Source organism: Thermothelomyces thermophilus, chromosome 1, assembly GCF_000226095.1.
Source record: "Thermothelomyces thermophilus ATCC 42464 chromosome 1, complete sequence".
Taxonomy (NCBI): domain Eukaryota; kingdom Fungi; phylum Ascomycota; class Sordariomycetes; order Sordariales; family Chaetomiaceae; genus Thermothelomyces; species Thermothelomyces thermophilus.
This window is the reverse complement of record NC_016472.1, coordinates 8560240-8581783: the sequence shown is the minus strand read 5'-3', so window position 1 is coordinate 8581783 and position 21544 is coordinate 8560240. Positions and strand designations below refer to the sequence as shown.

Below are 21544 nucleotides of genomic sequence, written 5' to 3'. Positions count from 1 at the left end.
AAAAAAAAAAATCCCTTTATTGATAACATTCAGCGTTTAACCCTAACCCTCTTTCCGCAGTTCCCCAGATCAGGGCCAAGGCTGGGGCTGAGGGGAAATGTTCGCTGATCCGCCAAAACCAAAGGAAAGGAGCCCCACATTCTATTGAGCTGTCCGACGTCCCCAGCAGCAGCAGCAGCAAGAGCACACGACAAGAAAGGGCAGCCCCTCAAGACTGAACCTCGCCCCATCGTCGTGGCAAGCAACAATGGACATCACCAAGACGGCGGTCTCGCTGCGGGAGAAGGCGCTGCTGTACGGCGACTACTCGACATACTGGTCGCAGCTGTCGGGCAAGCTGCTCAACAGCCGCAAGAAGCTCAACATTGCGACCAAGCACCGCGGCAAATTCAACCCCAAGGCCCCCGTCACGCCCGAGCAGATCGCCGAGAACCACGAGTAGGTCGCCCGCTGTTATGAATCTTTTTTTTTTTTTTTTGCTTCCTTCGTTTTCTTTTTGACCCATTTTTTTTTCTCTATTCTTATCTTTTATTTTATTTTTTTGTCTTCCCGCAGCTGACTAACCGGCGTCGCCGTCGTCGTCGTCGTCGCGTTGCAGATATGTCTACCTCCACTTGCTGACGGCCGAGCGGACATGGGCACATGCCATGACCATGAAGGCGTCGCACGCGGCCGGCACCAAGGGCATGACGAGCAAGACCCGCTCCCACATCGTCTCGAGGCTCGAAAAGGGCGCCCGCACCGCCGAGAGGCTCGCCGAGGCCCTCGCTTCGAGCGCCAGCGGCGCCTCCCCCACCGACGTGCTCGACGCCCGCGCCTACGCCGCCATGCTGAGGGGGGCCGCCCTCTTCGAGAGGCAGAAGTGGGACGCCTGCCTGAAGAGCTATGCCGTGTGCCGCATCATCTACAGCGCCCTCGCCACCTCGGCCAAGGGCGACGTCTTCAGGGACCTCCTCTCCGACACCGTCGACCCCTCCATCCGCTACGCCGCCTACCAGGCCAAGATCCCGCGCACCCTGCCCATCGCCACCATTGCGCGCGACGCGTTTGACCACGCCGCCGGGCCCGAGCTGGCCGACCGCATCAGGGACATCAACCCCGCCGTCTTGGAGCACGGTGACGCTGACGCCGCCAAGGGCGCCGGCGGAACCCCCGCCGTCCTGACGTGGCGAGGCAGGGAGGTCAAGATCGAGGACGCCGCCATCGCCATCGCCTGGGCCGCCGTGGCCACGGCGCGCGGACGGCTTGCCGAGAAGCTGGCATCCGCGGGGGCCCTCCACCCCAAGGAAACGGCGGCGGCCTACGACGAGATCCTGATCGCCAGCCAAGATGCCGTCGACGCGACGAAGCAGGCTATTGACGAGCTGAGGGCGGAGGGGGTCACGCAGAGCGACGCGCGCATGCAGAGCCTGCAGATCACCCGGACGGCCGTCAACTACGAGATGATCAGCTGGCGAATCGGCCGCAACAGGGTATTGGTGGGCGAGAACGACGGCGTCAAGATGGACTTTTCCGGGCCCGTCTCGCAGAAGAAAAAGAAGAGGAAGCAGCAGCAGCAGCAGGAGGAGGAGCAGGAAGGAGACCGAAGCAAGGACGAGGCGCCCGGTCGGCAGATTGCGAGGCTAAAGGAGAAGGTCGTTTTGTACGACGGCATCTTGCAGGACCTCGAGTCCATCAAGGAGCTCCCGGGCGTGGCCAACGACCAGGACCTGTCAGAACGGTTAGACGCCACCTCGCAGTACTTCACCGCCCTCAAGTACGTATTACCCTTTCCTTTAGGGACTTGATCTTCGGTCTCAACGAGCAAGACAGCTAACCAAGCCGTTCAACCAAAACAACAATTACAGATCCCTCGCCATTGCCCGCTCTCACGCCGTCGCCGGCAACGCCGTCAACTCCCTCGCCCTAGTCAAGCACGCCCTCGACCAAACCAACACCGCCGCCCCATCTCTCTCCAGCCCAGAGAACAACGATGACGACGACGACGCCGCCTTTACCCCGCGGAACATCCAGGTCACCAAGCGCGACCTCACCCTCCTCCACGACACCCTGACCGGCGAACTGCAGCGCTGCCTCGCCCTCGCCGAAATCTTCAACAACAACAACAAAAACAGTTCGAGCACCACCATCCCCACCGACAAAGCTGCCGAGCCCTTCCAACAGGCAACAACAACGACAGCAGCAGCAGCAGAAGCAGCAGCAGCAACGACCAAGCCGCCCCCGTTGTCCAGCCGCCTCTCCGACTACCCCGCCGGCGGCGTCGACCTCGACAACATCGTCACCTACCCACCCCGCCTGGAGCCTTTCCCGGTGAAGCCGCTGTTCCTCGACGTGGCCTGGAACTACATTGCCTATCCCGGCAAGGCCGCCGCCGCCGACCAACCCGCCCAGCCCAAGGAGAGCCCCGCCGCGGCGGCAGAGCCACAGCCGGAAGCGAAGCCGCAGAGGAGGGGGTGGTTTTCCTTCGGAAGGTCCTAAAACAAAGGGTTCGGGAATCGTGCCAAGCCGTATTATTTTACGAGTTAGGTTGTTGGGTGGGAACAAAGAAAAAAAAAAAAAGAGAGAAATCAATGTGCATCCTGTCTATTCTATTTATTTATTCAGAGGGCAGTGGGTAGAGAGAGTGGGTAGAGAGAGAGACATGTGGGATGGGAAACATACATAACTTGGGGGGTCTTCGTCTGTGCCCTGTTCGTCTGCGCGGCCAAATGTGATTTGATGAGCGTGCCTTGAAGTGCATTTTTTAGTAATCCCGGCTTTGCTCTGAACAACTTAACAGAGCTGCTCCAGAACTCCATGGGCGTGTAACTACTTTGCACAGTACATACATACACAGCTCTCAAATCTTTGGTGTCAGGGCGAAGCTTCTCTTTTTTTCGGGTCATGATACACCCGTAGAGTTGGCAGTTCATGCAACAAGTAACAGGTCTGGGGTCGGTGTGATGATGGTACATCCTTTCCGCAGGGCCGGCCGCGTAGATGTGAGTTGTGGGCAGGAAACATAGAGACCACTACTTCTGAGGGGGGATTTGGATTATATTCTTCTTGTGATCGTGTAGACATTTACAGACGCACGTATGCACCTCTTTATCCAGCCCCCATCCCATTCCTGCCCATCATCGAAAATTCATGAAATGACCCCTGCCCATGAAACGCACCAGTTTTGATGCTCATTGAACGCCGTCCGCCGTCTGCATATTAAACAACTGGAGGACCGCAAAAACCCTTTAACACAGTATATGAGTACACAGAATATACACTGGAGACCGCTCCAACCAAGTCAGACACATGGGAGAAAATACAAGGTTATTGGGGAAGATCCCACATTGAGAGCGAGAAGTTTTAAGCCTTGGGCTCGTCCTTCTTCTCGCCCTCGGTGCTCTGGCTCTGCTCGCCAGACTCGGCGCGGGCCTTGTGCAGCTTGTCAAAGAGGTTCAAGCTGGCGACCTGGAGCTCGTCCATCTTCTCCTTGATCTCAGCAGAAGTGGCCGTGACCTCGCCAGACTGAGCCTTGGCAACGAACTCGCGAAGAGCAGTCATCTTCTCGCGGATCTGGTCAGCCTCGGTCTTGTCGAGCTTGTCGGCAAACTCGTTCAGAGCCTTCTCGGTGTCGTTGACGACGCTGTCGGCGCGGTTGGCAGCCTCAATAACAGCCTTGCGCTCCTTGTCCTGCTCAGCATACTTCTCCGACTCCTCAACCATCCTCTGGATCTCGGCCTCGGACAGGCCAGAGCCCGAAGCAATGGTGATGGACTGGTCCTTGCCGGTGGACTTGTCCTTGGCGTGGACGTGAACGATCGAATCGGCATCAATGTCGAAGGTGACCTCGATCTGGGGAACGCCACGGTGCGCAGGAGGGATACCGACGAGCTGGAAGTTGCCGAGGAGCTTGTTGTCCCGGACAAGCTCACGCTCACCCTGATAGACCTTGATCTCGACGGCCGTCTGGAAGTCGGCCGCAGTTGAGAAGACCTGCGACTTCTTGGTAGGAATGGTAGTGTTGCGGTTGATCAGACGGGTGAAGACACCGCCGAGGGTCTCAATACCGAGAGAGAGGGGAGTAACATCGAGGAGCAGCAGGTCCTTGACCTCACCGGAGAGGACAGCACCCTGAACGGCAGCACCAATGGCGACAGCCTCATCCGGGTTGACGGCCTTGGCAGGCTCACGGCCGAAGATGCTCTTGACAGACTCGGAAACCTTAGGCATACGGGTCATGCCACCAACGAGGATGACTTCCTGGATGTCCTTAGCCTGAAGGTTGGCATCCTTCAGGGCCTTGCGAACAGGCTCGACAGTGCGGCTGATGAGAGGCTCAACCATGGACTCGAGCTGAGCGCGAGTGAGCTTCTGGTTGATGTGCTTGGGGCCCGAAGCATCGGCGGTGATGAAGGGAAGGTTGATGTCGGTCTGGAGCGACGACGACAGCTCAATCTTGGCCTTCTCGGCAGCCTCACGAATACGCTGAATGGCCATGCGGTCGTTGGAGAGATCAATGCCGGACTCCTTCTTGAACTGCTGCACGAAGTGGCGGACAAGCTGAATGTCAAAGTCCTCACCACCAAGGTGGGTGTCACCGTTGGTCGACTTGACCTCAAAGACGCCGTTCTGAATCTCGAGGATCGAGATATCGAAGGTACCACCACCGAGATCGTAGACGGCGACGACGCGGTCAGCTTCCTTCTCCAGACCGTAGGCGAGCGCGGCAGCGGTGGGCTCGTTGACGACACGGAGGACGTTCAGGCCGGCAATCTGACCGGCATCCTTGGTGGCCTGCCTTTGGCTGTCGTTGAAGTAGGCAGGAACAGTGACAACGGCGTTCTTGACCGGCTTGCTGAGGTAGGACTCGGCGGTCTCCTTCATCTTCTGGAGGATGAAACCACCAATCTGAGAAGGCGAGTACTTCTGGCCGCGAGCCTCAACCCAGGCATCGCCGTTGGTGTGCTGAATGATCTTGTATGGAACTTCCTTGATGTCACGCTGCACCTCGGCATCGGTGAACTTGCGGCCAATTAACCGCTTAGTGGCAAAGAGAGTGTTCTCGGGGTTCACAACGGCCTGGCGCTTGGCAGCGACACCGACGAGGCGCTCGCCATCCTCGGCGAAGGCGACGACTGAAGGTGTTGTGCGAGCACCCTCGGCGTTCTCAATGATCCTCGGGGCCTTGCCTTCCATGACAGCGACGGCCGAGTTGGTTGTGCCTTGCAAACTTCGTTAGTGCGTTAACGACTGACGTAGTAAAAAGCGCGACTTACCAAGATCGATACCGATAACGGCACCCTTAACCTTCTCATCCGTGGACTCGAACCTAGCGAACGCCGGGGTCCTGCGGAACATGCCCGCCGAGCGGGAAGCTACTGCGGCCCTGGGGAGCTGTTCATGGTCGTTAGTGATGGCGGTATGAAGCACGTTCGCGCAAGGGAGAACCTACGGCGCGAGAAAGCCGTGTTGCCATCATTGTGAACAAATCTGATATTAAAAAAACAAAAACACCCTTCTCTAAGCAGGATGGGCGGGGGGGACACACGAAAAGCAGACCACGAGGAGATGGGATAGTGGAATTGATTGAGATGATGAAAAGGATCAGGAGGAACGGTAAAGTCTTTTTAAAAAAGTACGGGGCAGAAATTTCAATCGAAGGTCCTCGAAAAAATTCGCGGAGCCACGGGCTAGCTCGGGTGTGGAGCTGAAATGCACGGACCAGCGGGAACTGCGCAAAAGCTGTTGTGGGCAACCCAAGGCAGGGACGCACGTGACGTGACAAGGGATCCGAAGTATCGCGAAGTGCGTTCACACTATGTTGTTGCATGTGCATAGGTACATTCAGCATCGAGAGAAGGGACGAAGTGAACAATGAAGACTATGCCTTTCAACACACAAAGATACAGAACTCAAGGATTTCAGGGGGCGTATATGATTTAGAATAGAGCCTCTGGAGATAAAAACGCGAGAACTCGTGGAAGACGGGAATCGGCGGCTTCCCTATCTTTCCCTTTCTACACTGTAAATATTGAGGTTGTTAGTGTGAAAGAACCACTGGAAGCCGTGTGGCGCAGAAAAAAAAACCGTCGGACTTTTGACGCTGTCTGGTTCGAGCGGCATGGCGAGAGCCGGAAGCTTTCTTAAACTTCATCTTTGTATGTATGTACTCTGCATCCGTCTCCTGGTGCATATGAAATACCTCCTGAGGGCAGGCGCGGTAGGGTCGGGCCGTTGGCAGATTTTGCATGCACGTAGGAGCCAGCCTTTAGGTTCTGGTACCTGAGGTATGCTGTGGTGTTAGTGTAGTGGCGACGGGTTCCGTTCTCTCGCGGTTCGAATTGCCAGCCGGCGCACGACGCTCTGCGCCTTCTCCACCTTTTTCCACGATGACGACCATGGTCCAACCCACCTCCATTGTTCAAGCAACTTCACTTCACACAGCAACACCCAGACAAGTGGTCGCCTTCGAAGATACAGCAAACTTGAAGGCTCTTTTTTTTTTTTTGAGTATCATTTCGGCATCTCTCAACACCGCAATCGCAGCGTCACCGAGCGCGGATCGTTGATGGTCGCATCGCGTTAGCTCTCAACGCCAAGACATTCGGCACAATGGCCGTCTCAACCGACGTGTATGGTCTTCGAACCAGCCGCGAGTCCGGAAAGGCTTCTCCGAATTGTGGCCGCTGACTTTGGTCATGCGCATAGGTACACTCCGACAGAGGATCTCATCCTTGCGAAACCTCGAAGACGTTTTGGCACCGGTGTTCGGTGGCAGTACGTTCATGATCCGCGCCCTCAACGAGCGATGTCCCTTCGTCTAACGCGCCCGCCGCAGGCATTGGCAATTACGATCCCTCATCGGCACCGACGGTCAGAACCATGTCTACTTCCCAGTTCCCGGGAACGATAACAGGAGTTGTCCTATACAGAGGCTGAACACCAAAACCGGAGAGGTCGACACCGTCAAACGGCTGTCTTTCAACCCAAGGTGTCTTGTGGCGCGCAACGGTTGGGTATGTTGCGGAGGCGAGCTGGGCCTGTTCAGCGCATTCCGGGTGGGTGAGCGAGATGTGCCCGGCGGAGCCGACAGCAGGCCTGACCATCAAGCCGACGGCCGCTTCTCTGTCGACGTCTTGAACCCTACACCGGCGCTCTCGCCAGAGGCTCGTGCCCAAAAGGACCTCATGGCACAGAGCATTGGTTTCGGAAAGGACCGGGTAAACTGCATTACGCTATGGTTCCCACCCACTCTCGTCGAGCCGTTTGAAGGGGCATACGATCAGGATGTTGCCGTCTTGGCCCACAACGACAGCTCTGTCGTTGTGGTTAGCCTTCGGGATCAGGAACCGCTGGATAAGATCACTTATCCTGACTACATGAACCGTGGGGTCATCTCCCCCGACGGGCGACTTCTTATTGCCATCAGCGATGATCCCTACCTGTATATCCACGAGCGGAAAGAGAAGAAATCGGAAAGTGGCGCATCCGCCAGAGCTGCAGACCGTCCAGTGTACGAATGGAGTGCATGCGGCAGGATCCAGCTGAAGAGCCAGAGTAAAGATGACCGCTCAGATAACAGGTCCATCACCCCATTCCGATGAGGGCACACGGGTCGCTGACTAGTAGCAGGGGGAGCTTCGCAGCCTGCTTCTCCAGCACGGGTACGTACCTTGCCGTGGGAACCCAATACGGCACGATTTCGGTGTTTGACGTTGCCGCGCTGGTCACCCCGGGGGTAAATCCGTTGATTACGTCGTTCCACGCCTCTCGGCCGAATGCCGAATTCGGCGCCGTGCGAGACATGGCGTTCTCTCCTGGCCCAATCGACCTTCTAGCCTGGACCGAGGATCGAGGCCGTGTAGGTATCGCCGATATTCGCGCGGGCTTTGACTCGCGGCAGATTCTATACCTTGATAAAGACGGTGACTTTGACGACCTGGCGGTCACTGACCGAGGTATTGCTGACTTCGGCCTCGACCGAGGTACCATCGACTTCCGCCTTTTTGAACCGCGGGAAGAGGGGGGTGAGTCTCTACTCTCGAGCTATGCAAGGTCGGCGGAAGCCTCGGCAGGAAGCCGACCAACTCGTCAGCCTGAAGGACAGACGCCCTTGGCACGGATTAACGTGCCACTGACGGGAGAAGAAACGGCTGTCTTGGAAGCAATCCAAGATTTTCGCCGACGTCAGGACCAATACAATGCAGGCCCTAACAGGACAGGCTCGGAAAGCGGTGGCAGCAACAGCAACGGCACCAGTGGAGGTGGCGGTACCGGATCGGGCACTGGCTCAAGACCGCCTTGGGCCGAGAGAGCGGCTCGGGCGGCCGAGGCACCCCGCAGAGAACGGACGGCGAGTGTTTCGCGCGCGGTGAACGAGATACTGGACAACATCCGTGACCAAAGAGAGCGGATTCGGGACACGCATGAGCGGTTGCGGACGCGGGAGGACAGCAATGGCGAGAGACGCCGGTATGCAGCCAGCCCCTTCTCTGGACTTAGCATCGCCCTGGGGACCGCGGGATCGGGAACCAGCGGACGCGGCGCGCTGGTCTCGCGGCTCTTGGCAAACACCACGAATCCCACTTTCTCGGGCGGCTGGGATAATGTGGAGGCCCTGTACGACGACCCCTTACCCAGCGGGACCCAACCTCCCGAAGCCACGCCTCTGAGGAGCCATTGACACAGGAGTTTGTGCTGACTTGATGCCGCGGTATAGAGCTGCGTACCTCATGCGCGAGTGGGAAGACAGTCCCACCCGACGAGTCCTCGGAACTTACGTGACTTCGCACTCGCGCCCTGGACCGTACGACACGGCCGGGCTGGCCTGGAGTGACCACGGGGATACTCTGTAAGTTTCAGCCTAACCTCGGGACATGGGACGGAAGGAAAGTATGAAAAGTATCTAATCTTCATTCTCAGGTTCATTGGTGCCGAGAATGGTATCTACGAGTTTCGAGTCAATTTATTTGGGCGGAGGCTATCTCCGAGTATCACTTTCAACTAAGGACATCGGACATGGGACCTTTTGGGGGGGGCCGCATTGCATGGGAAAGGCGTTACAGGCGTTCTAGTGACATGGCGATTGGTTGTGAGGTGCTGATGGCCGAGATTGTCAATAGCTCTGGCCGGTCTCTCAGAGTTCACGAGTATAACGTTGGTTCCCAGAACAAAAAAATCGCAGGTCGGCTTGATCGGTCAACCGGGCCTAATAGGCTTTACACGCAAACTAGGCCTGGGATGTGCACGTTTCGGCAGAGAGATCACGGCGTTTATTTACGCTCTTCTGATCTGCGCTCCTGACAGACTGGTCCTCAATTTGCAGAGCGCAGTTGTGTTTAAATTGTTAGCTATCCATATAAAAGCTTCCTGACCTTCTCTGCTATCGCCAGGCTGCTTGTGAGTCCAGGACTCTCGATATTCAGCAGGTTAACCCATCCTTGATAACCCTCCTCCTTCTGAATGATAAAGTCCACAAACCCCTTGCCATGCGCCACGGCGCCTTGCTTCGACAGCTTGGGCCTTATCCCGGCATAGTCGGGCTGTAACTGCGTTTCATCCAGACCCGGGAGGTACTTCTTGACCTCCCTCACAGTTTGGGCCAGCCGCGACTCATTGACGGCCAGGTCGTCAGGGGAATTAACCCATTCGACGTCCGGCCCGAACTTGATGCGCCCACCCATGTCCAGCGTCAGATGTGTCCCCAGCCCTCCATGACCCGGCTCCGGCGCCGGATACACGAGCGTGCCGACCTTGGGACTCGACGCGCCGTAGGAGAAATAGTTCCCCTTGGCATAGAACATCTCCCTCCTTCTCTCAGGCGGCACAATCATGTTGTGGATGTCCACCGCACCCAGCCCGGCAGAATTGATAATGGTCTCGGCCGTCACGGTCGAGACCTCCCCGGACGCCAGGTCCCGCACCGCCAGCTCCCAGCCGCTGCTCCCGTCCCCGCCCAAGGGGGTGATCGCCTCCACCCTGCTTCCCAGCGCAACTGTCCCGCCGGCGTCCTCGAACTGGCCCAGCAGCGACATCATCAACGAGTGGCTGTCGACGATGCCGGTGGTGGGGCTCTCGAGGATGCCCTTGTCGGCCCGGACGGCGGGCTCGCGCCTCGCGGCCTCCTCGGCGCCGACCCAGCGCACGGGCACGTGGATCTCGCGCGTGCAAAAGTCGTGGACGGCCTGCAGGGCGGCGCGCTGGGCGTCCGTCTGCGCGACGATCCACTTGCCGGTGCGCCGGTGCGGGATGGCGTGGGCGGCGCAGTAGTGGTACAGGAGCGCCTTACCCTGGATGCAGAGGGCCGTCTTGAGCGAGGAAGCGCCGTAGTAGATGCCCGCATGGATGACCTCGCTGTTGCGCGAGGAGGTCTCGGTGCCAACGGCGGGGTGCCGCTCGAGGAGGAGGGTGCTCGACGACGTCGACAATGATGATGGTGATGATGATCCGGAGCCGCTGGAGTTGGAGCGCTGGGCGAGGCTGCGGGCGATGGCTAGGCCGACTACACCGCCGCCTATGACGGCGTGGGTGAAGTCGGCGGCACGAAACGTTGTTTGAGAAAAGCAGCGCTGGGATGCGGCGGCATGGTGTAGGGCCGAGGTCCGGTGCCGAACCCGGAAGGCGCCGGAACAGAGAGCGAGTGGTAAGCTCCGACCAGGGCGCATTTCGGGTCGGCTTCACCAAGTAAGATACCGACGGACTATCCCTGTACGCAGCCGAGCGTCTTGAAGCCTACGCAGGACCTCGTGGATCTCCGGGAGCAGCTGCCTGCTTCTGCCCCTCCTTGCTGCTTGGACTTCCTGCGTGCTGCGCGTGGTTCGGCTTGATTGTGGCTGGTGTGGGCCTGGACCCAGGAACCCGGCTTCGTTCGGCGTCGGCCAACCGCGGCACTGTTACAGCAGGGCCGCTCAGGAACTGTTGAGGTATTACGTATGTATGTATGTACATACATACAGTACGTACCTCAGCTTCAAAAACTCAACTGATCTGGACCATTGTGGTCCGAGCGACCCAGGCAAGTAAAAAAATGCTGGAATATTCTGGAGCTCTCCGTACATGTCGCCTGGAATTTGGGGGACAAGGCACGAAGCAGACGAACTCGGCCTTCTCTTCCTAGTCGGCAATTTAGAGAGCAACTGATCTGACAACGCGTCGCGTGGCTTTAACCTACATTGACGCCGCGGATTCCCTGCACCGCATGACAGCCCTGACATATATGGCTTGGTGTCCACTGGAGTTAGTGGCGCGGATAATGTGTGTGTACAGTGTAGTAGTTGGAAGGGAGTAAGTGGAGTTGCACGATTCAGAGAGATTGGTAAGGTACCCGATAAGAAGCAATCTGTGATCTCGAGATATTTGCATGTACCTGGCAACTGGGGACTGTTTGCCGGAATAGAGCACCATCTTCCAGTTTAGGGTGAAGCGACGTCAGTTGTCGTGCAACGGTGACTGTGCACTTTGGAGCTGTGCCTCTTCAGGACATCAGTCAGAAGTGACGTGCCTGCCCCGCATTTTATTCGTGGGTCTGCCGCATGGATCCAATTGTTGCGTCACGCGGCAGAGTCTCCGTGGCTGTTGAGGACCTCGGAGCACCCCACCTTCCTGTGGAGAGTCGATGTGTTGTAGAAACTGCCCGTGGACGGTTTGCATATGCCACCCAACCACTTGAGCAACGTGCAGCGGTGCAAAAGAACACAGTTCGCCGCTTTTGACCGGTGCTCAAGAAATTTAGAAACCTGACAAACCACTTTGCCTCGCCACGAACTTCTTTGCTGGATTTCGCCGCATCGCCTCATCTGTGAGCCGCTGACCCTGTCCTTGTGGTAACATCTCACCATAACGTTCCAGTAGTGGGCTGCTGTCTGGACTGTTGGGTTCTGGCCCGCCCGGTCGTTTCTTCCTCAGGCCACAAGCTACCACTTCTTTGCATTTTCCCGTCCTTAGTCGACCCGCCACATCGTGCCTACCCTAGGTACCCATTCTCCACCGTACTTCCCGATCGAGACCTGCCTTAAGTAGCGGGGCACCGATTTACCTTGCCTACCCAGGTAGCACCCAATCTGTCACCGTGGCCACGATATCGAACCCGGCAGCAATTCACAGACAGCTGTCGATTTCACACCGCACCCATGTCGCCCGACCCTGAGCTTCCTCAGCTTCCGAATGGGGACGGCCCTGCATCGGCATCTCCATCGAGGCACCCGTCCATCTCTCTCCAGGCTGCCGCGACCCTGAATGCCGGTTTACAGCGCGAATCTCCTGGCAGAGGTACGTCGTCATGAACAGTTCGAGGATCTCACGCTAATGCGTTGCCTAGCCTCGCCTAGAAGTCCCCTGTCTCCCCGTCACCGATCACCAAGTACCGGTCGCCGTCGTTCCCAAGTCCTGATGAATCTCCAAATGGCCGACCCGTCGACGCCAGCACCAGGCGAGATGGTGTCAGACTCTCAAAACAGGAGCTACCGAAGCAGCAGCCCGATCCCTGTGGCTGGCTCCCCTCGCTTGATCGCAACTAGGACGCCGAACCACAACCGAGCTCCCAGCCTCGGGGAGCTCCACCAAGAGCTAGAGAACGAACAAGAGTTTCAGGTCAACCGGCTGCTTGCTCAGATTAGGCAGCTGCAGGAGCGTATGTCACGTCGCGGCATGTTTGTCCCTTCCCAGCGTCCGGTGGTTACTGGTGGATTCTTGGCGTCTGACAAGGACTGGTCTGCTGATACTCTGCCGCAGAGATTCAACGCCAACAGCAGCAGAACTCGTCCGCGGTCGCGGGTGATGATCAGTCGTCTGAAAGGTCTGTGCCGGTATCAGTGCCGAATACCTCCGGTTCCCTCCCGCGTTCTCCAGTCTTCCCGCGCAGCTCGTTTGACATGGCCCGGGCCGATCTGCGCCACCGATCCAGAACGCCCAGCCGAAACGCCTCTCCCAGGTTGCGTTCCACATCCATCAGTGCCGACAGCGGCGAGCCGTGGGCTCTGGCTGGCCGTGACGAGAGCGCCTTCTACCAAGCGGAGAGCCAGATGCTCGTTCGCGAAAACCAGATGCTGCGCCATCGCATTCGAGAAATGGGTACGTTTATTACATTGCAGTTATCATCAGTGGGCCCCACCGCCCTACAAGACAGGGAGGTTGCTGACCTTCATCCTGAAGAACGCCAACTTGCCGAGCTACAGGGCAACAATAATACATCACTGTCTCACGAGCCGTCCCATTCGTCACACCTGAACCATTCCATGTCGGTATCGGAAGAGGACGATGCTAAGCACACGTCTGCAACCGCCGCACAGGAATCTTCCGCCGCGGAGGAATAGATACCGCAGGATTATCAGGCTGTTGACCACATCACCCCCCAAAAATCATTCCTCGGCTCCGTACTCTCGAAAGTTCTACCATGGATGTATTTCTCCTTTCTTCTTAGACGGACTTCGCAAGTTCCCTGAGGCAGATGGCGTGTTGGTTGGTCGCCGGTGCTATGCACGGTGGTTCCTGTTTCTGAAAGATTGTGTCGTCTTGGACCTGGTGTGGCCTTTCTGCCGCAAACTACGTAGTCTGGCAGCAATTATGTTTCAGATGCGCACTCATGATGGTATTCAGGGTAAAGAGCATGAATTGAGGAGGGACACGGCGTTCGGCGGATAACAGTCGCTTATTTGTGAGTAACGGGATAGCTAGGGACCCTTCTACTAGTGAACAGGCTCTTTGAGGTTTTCTGGAGTGTGCATGTCGTTCAGATATATGGGATGGATGAACTGGTGACAAGCCGGACTACGAGCATTCGACCGTAGCTAACACAGTTTAAGCAGTCACTACGAACAACTGCTCATCTAGAATCATTTCGGGAACGCCGAGAAGCATTATATCACAGAGTAGGTGCTCTGGTGGTGTATTGCGGGAGTCGAGGCGCACCTTCGGTACCTTGGTACATTGAAATACACTACACTATCCATACACTATATCGGAATTGCCCCGAACTTTGACACCCTGGAAAAGCCCTACACGTACCAAAGCTCAGTGGGGTTAACACAGCCCCCCGGGTTCGATGAACTAAGATAGCCGAGGCTTTACATAGTACACACATGTACGGATGTATGTAGTGTACATAGCTATGTATGTAGAGTACCTGACTTGGGCTCCGTAACATTGCAATCTCATCGCCGGGAATCAACCTACAGTAGTGTAACTTTTTTCGAGTTCTTGTTGGCTGGTGGGGTGAATCCTATCTGCGTTGCTTATGTTGTAGTTTCCCCTCCCGTGTGCTCTGGCATACTGGTGCAGCTCTCAGGGTTTGTTCACTCATCAGAAAAGAGATACGAAAAATTTGTTAATAAGGATGCATGCTTACGCGGGCGGGTCTAACAGCCGAAACCAACGGTTGGCCCGCCTCGCTCCCCAATTTCAACCGCGCGTGGCGCTAATGCAGGAACAGGTGGAGTTATTTTTCGAGTCCCGAGCTGGGCATCTGGGTTGGTTCCCAACCCGACGGATGGATGGGATGGTTGCCGCCCTCCGCCCCTTGAGCCACCCGTCTTCGGCTCTCCTGTGTAAGGGTCGGCCCTGCCGATTTGTGTGACAGTTGGGCTCCACGACAAGCGCCGATACCCAGTCAGCGACTGTCAGGTCCTCGAGCCTGGGCTTCTGGGGAGTGGGATTCTTCTCGGCTGCAGATGAGATGCGGCTTGCCGTGAATACGGAAAAGGGATCGGCGCCGTATTCTTGTTGGTTAGTTGTTCTTGCTTGTGAACTCGCCCTGTTTTTTCTCGGCTGTTGCAAGGAAAATTGGGGGTGGTCCTGCCACCTCAACCTGGCGACGGTTGTATGACTGGACACTGTACACTAGTATACCTAACTAACTACTTTGATAGTGTATCAGGACGGCAAGTTGCGTCGAGCTACTGTGTAGAACTTTGGGTTGTGACAAGGCAGCGGCCACGCAAAGCAGCCCGTGGAAGGGTTCTGGGGCCAATCGAGGGTTCCGTTCTAGATGCCGTGTGACTTGGCTATGCCCTAAGGGGGCTGAGGTTCACCGTTTGGCATGTTAACTATGTGCTACCGGTCTTCACGAGGTTTCGTACTGTACACGGTAATCTGATAGCTGCGTCGGAACTGCAGGTGCCAGCATACGCCTGTACTAAAAGTAGTGTGAGCCACCCGTCGAGCGGTCCAGAAACATTCGACGAGTGTCAACAATGTTTCGTTTCGCATTCACCTAACTAACCCCCACCTCTTCGCCCCCTTGCCCCTAGTGTAGTGTACTTGCAAGTAATGAGTGTAAGGCTGGGAACTGGACATCCCGCATCAATCAAAGCAAACACGTCAAACATTATATGCACTGTGTAGGATACCCGGCAGCCTCACCCCCCTTTGGATGCCAGGTTTCATACTCTGTCTTACCTGTGTTGTGCTTCAATGATGGCTGTATTCTGTGCGGGTTATCGTTGTGCATTTTTCCCTTCCGGCAAAACAATGACACTGTTGCCTGCTGCCGTGAACACAGACAGCGAAAATCAAGATCTTCATCCAGGCTGACCCGCTTGCTGGTAACGTCAAGCTTGGCTCGGAAACACAACCCCTGATGCGAGAAAGCCACCAACTCAAGGGTCACCCCATTCGATGTGGAATCCACTCCGACCAGGGTGCCCCTGGGATCGACTCCCTTGTTCGGCACCCGATGCAACTCGACTCGAGAGAAATTGCTTTTTGTTCATTTCCTTCTGTCATGCTACATGCTATTGTAGACTGGAAGAAGGCTACACTGTGTTCCTCCCGCAAGTGAGTCGCCGTCTACAATACACTTTACGAACTGCGATCGGTCGAACAACAAGGGGCCTTTGGCGAATTCAGAAAAGTCTCGTCGTCAGATGCAAGCGACCATCTTCCGCCGCATGACTGACTTGGGCATCTTTGTAACCAAGTGGACCGTACACTAGTAGTAGGGTAGTCGAGAGGTGTCACACCTCAAAATGATGCACGGCCAGGGTGAAAATTCGCCCAAAGATCTGGGAATACCGAGACTTGGCGGGTGTGTCCCGGGATAGAAACCGGATCGCATTGGCGCAGCCGCACCCTACCTGGGTTCAGGTTCCTCTTCTCCCTATCCAACCAGCTTCTCTCACCAGCATCCTGTCACTTCCCTTTCAGTAGTTTTCCCCCAATATTTATAGTTCCTGCAGCTGTTCTCCTTTCCCTGTTACGTTTTCGCGTGCCCACTCCTTCCTATCCTTGCCGTTCGCTAGTTCCTGTCTTTTTCCGCTTCATTCACCTCTGCAGCGCGCGGCGCAGCCGAGATGCTCTGGCATATATTCGGCAAGCCGTGGCTATAACAAATCTCCGGTCTTTCATCCACTCTCATTGCGCCAAACTTCTTTTCAGAATCTGTGTCCCACACCAGGGCAATCGGGTCCGGAACGCGCCTGCATCACTCGTTTGTTTGCTGCTGACACTGTTTTCACGCGTCTGCCCCCACCTTCAACCACTGCGCCTTCTCTCCTTTTCTCGATCTCCCTACGAGCTGTGCACGACGAACTACCCGCCAAAACCTGCGATTGCCGCATCCCACGCTCGTTTTTGCCCTCACCCAAGCCCGGCAATTTTTTTTTTTTTTTTTACCCGACGGCACACATGTTACCGCCCGCGTGTTCTCGAATGGGACGTTAACACGGTTCTTCTCGCCTGTGCATCTAAGCAGCATATCCGCTGTGTCCACTCTTTTATATTTCGGCCGTCAGCACAGCAGCCACCATGCACGCCTTTTTGGACCCAGACTCTCCCGAGTCCCCAGACTTCAGAGGCAGTCAAAGTTCGCACTCGAGGAGAATGCGGCCTCCTGACCCGCACGACGAGGCTTCAGAGGCTGTTAGGATACCTCTAAGGGCAGGTTCGGGGGATAAGGCACGCAAGAGGGAGTCGAGACTGGGGCTGAGAAACATCTTTGGCCGGGCCAGAGGAGGCTCTGACGCGGATTCGGTAACAGCCCCAACCCGGGATGGTCCCCATAGGCTTGGAGGAATACGAGCCTCGCTGGCAGAGATCAGTTGGCCCCATGTTTCGCAGACTGCACAGGGGCATCGGTCAGACATCTCTCTACCACCTCAAAAGGCATCGCCGACTGGCCATGCCTTGAAACACAAGAAGTCGGAGAGCCTCGTCCGTCAGCAGCCAACTCCCGAGGGCATTGCGGCATGGACCCCCCCTCCTCTGTTTAGAGCGTACCCGCAGGCCATCAAACATGCCCACCTTCCTGCATGCACCCTCCCCGCCGAAGTCATTCTGCGGATGCACGCCCACAAGAGCAGCGGCTCGCTCGCCGGGCTGCTGGGCCCCAGGTTGTCCGACCCGTCAGAGGACGCAACGGGAGAGAAAACGAGAAGCAGACACCGGAGTAACGGATCTGGTTCTGCATCGAGATTCGAATGGACAAGCAAGGTTTATGTCTTGACTACGTCGCGGTACCTACTGCAGTACGCAGGCGAAGGCACCTACGATCGGCTTCCCGAGAGGGTCCTCCAGCTGGGAAAGGATTCGGCGGCTTTCGCGAGCGACGCTATCCCGGGACGGCATTGGGTTATTCAAGTCACGTCGTCGGTCTCGGAGCCCGACCGTATCCCGGAACCGCCGTCTTCTCTCCGCGCCCGACTTCCCTTCCTTGGTCACGAAAAGAAGCATTCCTCGGCTCTTCTGATGGTATGCGAAAGTGCCGAGGAGATGGAGGCATGGATTGCAACGCTGCGTCGAGAGATCGAGGCGCTTGGAGGCCGGAAAGTTCTCTCAGAAACAGGCAAACCCAAAACTGATGACGAGGATGTGCACTTGAGGAGCTATGCAAGCCAGAGAACCTTGGTCCGGAGGGACCCAGATCGTTTCTCTCGAGTTATGACGCCCGACCAATCTTCGAACCACAGTTTGCCGATAATGAGTCCTAGTCCCGAGGCTAACGCACGCGAGCAATCCTTTGATGACAACTCGACTGCGAGCTTCGTCTCGCACGAAGGGAGACAGCTCGAAACTCTAAGAGACAGCTACAACCGACTATCGTTTGTTTCATCTGGCCAGCGGACCATGGTTACGTCAGTTGGCTCATCGCCAGCATGCTCACCGGTTCGTGACTCATTTGGGGACGTCGATTCGATGCCCGAGGCTCGGGAACCTGAGGAACCGCAGCCGAGGCCGAGACCCAACGCGAAGGCAATCATTGACCGAAGACAGTCGCTCCAAACAATTAATCACGTTCTCGAGATGGGGATCGCCTCAGCCCAAGCCCTTCGGCCGCTGTCAACGTACTCAAACCCTGGTCAGCCGGAGGGAGCGGCGCCATCAGCGCCCGCGCCCCAACCAATATCGAATGTCAGCGTCTCTCACAGCGTGGGTAATCGACATTCTTTTGCCAGGACTCCCGGAGGGCCGCCCTCGATGCAGACGACGTCATCCCCTTTGCTCGCAAGAATGAACGCCCGGAGACCTCCGCCGACAGCCTTATTTATTAACCCGCGTCCTTTGTCCCTGGTCGAGGACCAGCCGTCGCCGGCCCTGTCTGCGTTGAGTCGATCTGGGACGGCGACGGAGGGCAGCGAAGGCCCTTCGTCAGGTAGCCCCCTCGCGCCGCCAGTGACCTTGCCCTCGCCGCACCAGTTGGAGAGCGAGGTGAGCAAGCGGATCCGGGACGAGCCGATTCGCGACTCCGGCATATCGACACAGGAGAACATCTCCGACCGGCCAACTTCAACTTACTTAGCGAACCGCCACTCGAAAGATGACAGCGAGATCCCAACCCACGGGATTTTGCCCATCGAAGCTCGTGAAATGCCTCGGTCGAGCACGTCGCTGGGAACCTACGGCGAATCGCGGCCGGCTGCTCAAGTATCGGGCAAACCTCGAACGCGGGGTAGGGGCCTGAGTTTCAACTCTCAAGAAGTTGAGAGGAGCGGAGCTCTCTCTTCACCGCCTTCTCTACAGGCTGATGCCACGCAGCGACCTCGTACGCCGTCTTTGAAGCCCGTGCCAAGGTCAGCGCAACAACTGAGGCCCGATCCGCAGCCACACATGGTTCTGCAACAACGGAGCATGTCGCAGCTGGCTGCTGAGGGTCCGCCCCTTGCTCCCCCTCCGAATCGGGCTCTCCCGCCCATTCCGCAGAAGCCTAGGATGAACTCCCCGCCGCCGGGGTTCATCTGAGGCAATTTGAAGGGTCACCATGTGCACTGCCCTGTGCAATGTCTAGACCAAGCCAAATTAACGCCCGGCTAGGGCGGGCCGCAGCTTTATCATACAGCGACCAAGATGATTTGACATTGTTTGTTACATATAAACCAGTCTGGTGAGGGTTTTTTGATTTCCTTCCTGTCATCTGCTTGTGGGATGGCGGCTTCATGAGAGAATGGGAGGATGAGGTGTTCTTGTTAGGTTGGGGTTTGGTTGGGAATTTATAATGAGGAAAGCTATACCCAGCGGATGACAATCGGACGACGTAGTTTACCACTTTTTTTTCTCGGAACATGTACTACGTAGTAAGATTGAATTGAATAGATCCTTCAGCCGGGTCTGCTGTTTCGAGCCGTAGGCGTCTACCTGAGAGGCTGAGAGGATTCAAAGCACATGGTTCTGCAGAAGATTGCCTGGCGAAACTCGGTGCAATTCTCTCGTTGCCTTTTTGGTAGTACATTTGACCACCTCTTAGATGAATAGCGCAAAGAGCAAGCAAAGCGGAAGAGTGAGCCTATCCAATCAGTTATGAAGATGGATATTGAAGACAATAAAAACCAGGAGCACGCTTTGAGGGGATTATAACGTCCTGCTGTACCTCGTAGAAACCTGAAGCAGGACGCGCGCGGGCACGAAGTGGATGATAACATGCCCATGTCGCGGAGCACTGTACACTTATCAAGTCCGCTCACTTATCATGCGTTGCTCACCAATTTTCGCCCCACACTTGAATATCCAAAAATTCGGCGGCCGTGTGCAACTTTGGAATCCCCACCTCCACCAAATTCCCAAACAGCCAGAACGACCTCATTCAAGGCGACGGTTACCGCTCGGATCGGAGGTTCATCTACTAGACACATCGCAAAGATGGCAGCTCAAACAAAGTGAGTCCGAGGCTCGGGGCGTTTCCTCTCTCACACACACTCAATCCGCTGACCCGAGGTACTGCAGGCACGATTGGGCGGACGACGAGGATCTCGAGGAGACGACGACGACGACAGATCTGCCGCCGCCGCAGAAGATCAATAACAAGGATGGAAGCACAACAATCATTGAGTACCGCATCAACGACCAGGGGCAAAAGGTGAAGACGACGCGGCGCGTGCGGTACATTGTCCGCCGCGAGGTGCTCAACCCACGGGTGGCGGAGCGAAAGACGTGGGCCAAGTTTGGCGACTCGGCCAACGACGGGCCGGGCCCGGCCAGCGACACGACGACGGTCGGCGAGAACATCATCTTCCGGCCGTCGGTCAACTGGCGCCGGGAGGCCAAGGACGAGGCCAACGACCCGAACGCGCAGGCCATGAAGGACAAGCTCAGGGACAAGAAGGTCAAGTGCCGCATCTGCAACGGCGAGCACTTCACCGCGCGCTGCCCCTACAAGGACACCATGGCGCCCATCGGCGAGGCGGGCGCCGCCGACGTGGCCGCCGGCCTGGGCGACGACACGGGAGCGGGTGCTGTCGGCGCTGCCGGGCCGGGCAAGAAGGGCTCGTACATCCCGCCCGCGCTGCGCGCGGGTGCGGCGGGGCAGGGCGAGCGGATGGGCGGCAAGTACGGCGAGCGGGACGACCTGGCCACGCTGCGTGTTACAAATGTGAGTCTCTCTCTCTCTCCCCCGGCCGCAACTTTGCTGGTTTCGGTTCCTTCATTCTTCTTCTTCTTCTTCTTCTTCTTCCTCAGTCCGTCCTAGGCCCCCAGGTGCTGATACTCTCCGTCTACAAATAGGTGTCCGAGATGGCAGAGGAGCAAGAACTGCGCGAGATGTTCGAGCGGTTCGGCCGCGTCACCCGCGTCTTCCTGGCCAAGGACCGCGACACCGGTCTGGCCAAAGGCTTTGCCTTCATCAGTTATGCGGATCGCGAAGACGCAATCAAGGCTTGCAACAAGATGGACGGCTTTGGTTTCAGGCATTTGATTCTCAGGGTGGAATTCGCGAAGAAGGCTCAGTAAATAACCCACGGAAGACGATCGCGTGTGCTTTGGGTGGAAACCGGACCGAGACTGGAAACCCGAAAAGCATGCATTTTTTTTTTCCTGCGAGTCTGGGCTGGGCTTGAGTCGAGTTGTATGTTGCGCATATGATTCCGGGAATGACCCATGTTCTCGATGGGTAATGGCGGTTGGGTGACAGGTGCAGAGACGAGCCGGTCCTCAGTCAGGCGAGAGCGCTATGCTCTGAAGACGCACGAATTCAACGAGATTAGAGGCGTCAGGTGCATGTTATCATTTTGTTTTTATTAGACCGTGGCATGGTGTGAGCTTGAAGGCCCATCCACACCTGCGTAAATTGAACGAGCAACAATTGAGCTTGAAGGCCCATCCACACCTACGTAAATTGAACGAGCAACAATCAAGAAGCAACCCGTTG

The 21544-nt window shown here is 56.7% G+C and overlaps 7 protein-coding genes across 7 annotated transcripts; 5 read left to right on the top strand and 2 right to left on the bottom strand.

Annotated features, from left to right (window-relative positions):
- Nucleotides 1-112: 112 nt before the first annotated feature.
- On the top strand, nucleotides 113-2539 carry MYCTH_2298795 (uncharacterized protein). Its single transcript, XM_003660399.1, has 3 exons — nucleotides 113-438; nucleotides 599-1756; nucleotides 1848-2539. The coding sequence occupies exons 1-3, from the start codon at nucleotides 248-250 to the stop codon at nucleotides 2476-2478; spliced, it is 1980 nt and encodes a 659-aa protein (XP_003660447.1). The 5' UTR covers nucleotides 113-247; the 3' UTR covers nucleotides 2479-2539.
- A 405-nt stretch (nucleotides 2540-2944) lies between these two features.
- On the bottom strand, nucleotides 2945-5569 carry MYCTH_2086391 (uncharacterized protein). Its single transcript, XM_003660398.1, has 3 exons — nucleotides 5432-5569; nucleotides 5256-5373; nucleotides 2945-5201 (listed from the first exon to the last, which is right to left on the bottom strand). Exons 1-3 carry the CDS (start codon nucleotides 5456-5458, stop codon nucleotides 3343-3345), a joined length of 2004 nt encoding a protein of 667 aa, XP_003660446.1. The 5' UTR covers nucleotides 5459-5569; the 3' UTR covers nucleotides 2945-3342.
- Nucleotides 5570-6494: 925 nt separating this feature from the next.
- MYCTH_2298789 (uncharacterized protein) lies at nucleotides 6495-9158 on the top strand. The gene is made up of 6 exons (XM_003660397.1): nucleotides 6495-6611; nucleotides 6688-6756; nucleotides 6818-7561; nucleotides 7612-8598; nucleotides 8699-8830; nucleotides 8902-9158. Exons 1-6 carry the CDS (start codon nucleotides 6592-6594, stop codon nucleotides 8984-8986), a joined length of 2037 nt encoding a protein of 678 aa, XP_003660445.1. The 5' UTR covers nucleotides 6495-6591; the 3' UTR covers nucleotides 8987-9158.
- MYCTH_2298784 (uncharacterized protein) lies at nucleotides 9159-10895 on the bottom strand. Its single transcript, XM_003660396.1, has one exon. The coding sequence runs from the start codon at nucleotides 10641-10643 to the stop codon at nucleotides 9330-9332; it is 1314 nt and encodes a 437-aa protein (XP_003660444.1). The 5' UTR covers nucleotides 10644-10895; the 3' UTR covers nucleotides 9159-9329.
- A 991-nt stretch (nucleotides 10896-11886) lies between these two features.
- MYCTH_2298783 (uncharacterized protein) lies at nucleotides 11887-13970 on the top strand. Its single transcript, XM_003660395.1, has 5 exons — nucleotides 11887-11950; nucleotides 12027-12246; nucleotides 12296-12622; nucleotides 12709-13047; nucleotides 13129-13970. Exons 2-5 carry the CDS (start codon nucleotides 12108-12110, stop codon nucleotides 13287-13289), a joined length of 966 nt encoding a protein of 321 aa, XP_003660443.1. The 5' UTR covers nucleotides 11887-11950; nucleotides 12027-12107; the 3' UTR covers nucleotides 13290-13970.
- Nucleotides 13971-16586: 2616 nt separating this feature from the next.
- Nucleotides 16587-19309, top strand: MYCTH_2298773 (uncharacterized protein). Its single transcript, XM_003660394.1, has one exon. It carries the CDS (start codon nucleotides 16717-16719, stop codon nucleotides 19144-19146), a length of 2430 nt encoding a protein of 809 aa, XP_003660442.1. The 5' UTR covers nucleotides 16587-16716; the 3' UTR covers nucleotides 19147-19309.
- A 409-nt stretch (nucleotides 19310-19718) lies between these two features.
- On the top strand, nucleotides 19719-21501 carry MYCTH_2314155 (uncharacterized protein). The gene is made up of 3 exons (XM_003660393.1): nucleotides 19719-20057; nucleotides 20125-20770; nucleotides 20902-21501. Exons 1-3 carry the CDS (start codon nucleotides 20041-20043, stop codon nucleotides 21124-21126), a joined length of 888 nt encoding a protein of 295 aa, XP_003660441.1. The 5' UTR covers nucleotides 19719-20040; the 3' UTR covers nucleotides 21127-21501.
- The last annotated feature ends 43 nt before the right edge of the window (nucleotides 21502-21544 follow it).

Bases quoted from the DNA above. Each gene is read 5' to 3' on its own strand.
- MYCTH_2298795 (XM_003660399.1), top strand. From the start codon at position 248: ATGGACATCACCAAGACGGCGGTCTCGCTGCGGGAGAAGGCGCTGCTG. The intron at 439-598 runs GTAGGTCGCCCG...GTCGCGTTGCAG, and splicing joins CAGATCGCCGAGAACCACGA to ATATGTCTACCTCCACTTGC. The intron at 1,757-1,847 runs GTACGTATTACC...CAACAATTACAG, and splicing joins CAGTACTTCACCGCCCTCAA to ATCCCTCGCCATTGCCCGCT.
- MYCTH_2086391 (XM_003660398.1), bottom strand. From the start codon at position 5,458: ATGATGGCAACACGGCTTTCTCGCGCC. The intron at 5,374-5,431 runs GTAGGTTCTCCC...GACCATGAACAG, and splicing joins CAACACGGCTTTCTCGCGCC to CTCCCCAGGGCCGCAGTAGC. The intron at 5,202-5,255 runs GTAAGTCGCGCT...GAAGTTTGCAAG, and splicing joins CGTTATCGGTATCGATCTTG to GCACAACCAACTCGGCCGTC.
- MYCTH_2298789 (XM_003660397.1), top strand. From the start codon at position 6,592: ATGGCCGTCTCAACCGACGT. The intron at 7,562-7,611 runs GTCCATCACCCC...GACTAGTAGCAG, and splicing joins GATGACCGCTCAGATAACAG to GGGGAGCTTCGCAGCCTGCT. The intron at 8,599-8,698 runs GTACGACGACCC...GCCGCGGTATAG, and splicing joins TGGGATAATGTGGAGGCCCT to AGCTGCGTACCTCATGCGCG.
- MYCTH_2298784 (XM_003660396.1), bottom strand. From the start codon at position 10,643: ATGCGCCCTGGTCGGAGCTTACCACTCGCTCTCTGTTCCGGCGCCTTC.
- MYCTH_2298783 (XM_003660395.1), top strand. From the start codon at position 12,108: ATGTCGCCCGACCCTGAGCTTCCTCAGCTTCCGAATGGGGACGGCCCT. The intron at 12,623-12,708 runs GCATGTTTGTCC...ACTCTGCCGCAG, and splicing joins GGAGCGTATGTCACGTCGCG to AGATTCAACGCCAACAGCAG. The intron at 13,048-13,128 runs GTACGTTTATTA...TTCATCCTGAAG, and splicing joins CCATCGCATTCGAGAAATGG to AACGCCAACTTGCCGAGCTA.
- MYCTH_2298773 (XM_003660394.1), top strand. From the start codon at position 16,717: ATGCACGCCTTTTTGGACCCAGACTCTCCCGAGTCCCCAGACTTCAGA.
- MYCTH_2314155 (XM_003660393.1), top strand. The intron at 20,771-20,901 runs GTGAGTCTCTCT...GTCTACAAATAG, and splicing joins CCACGCTGCGTGTTACAAAT to GTGTCCGAGATGGCAGAGGA.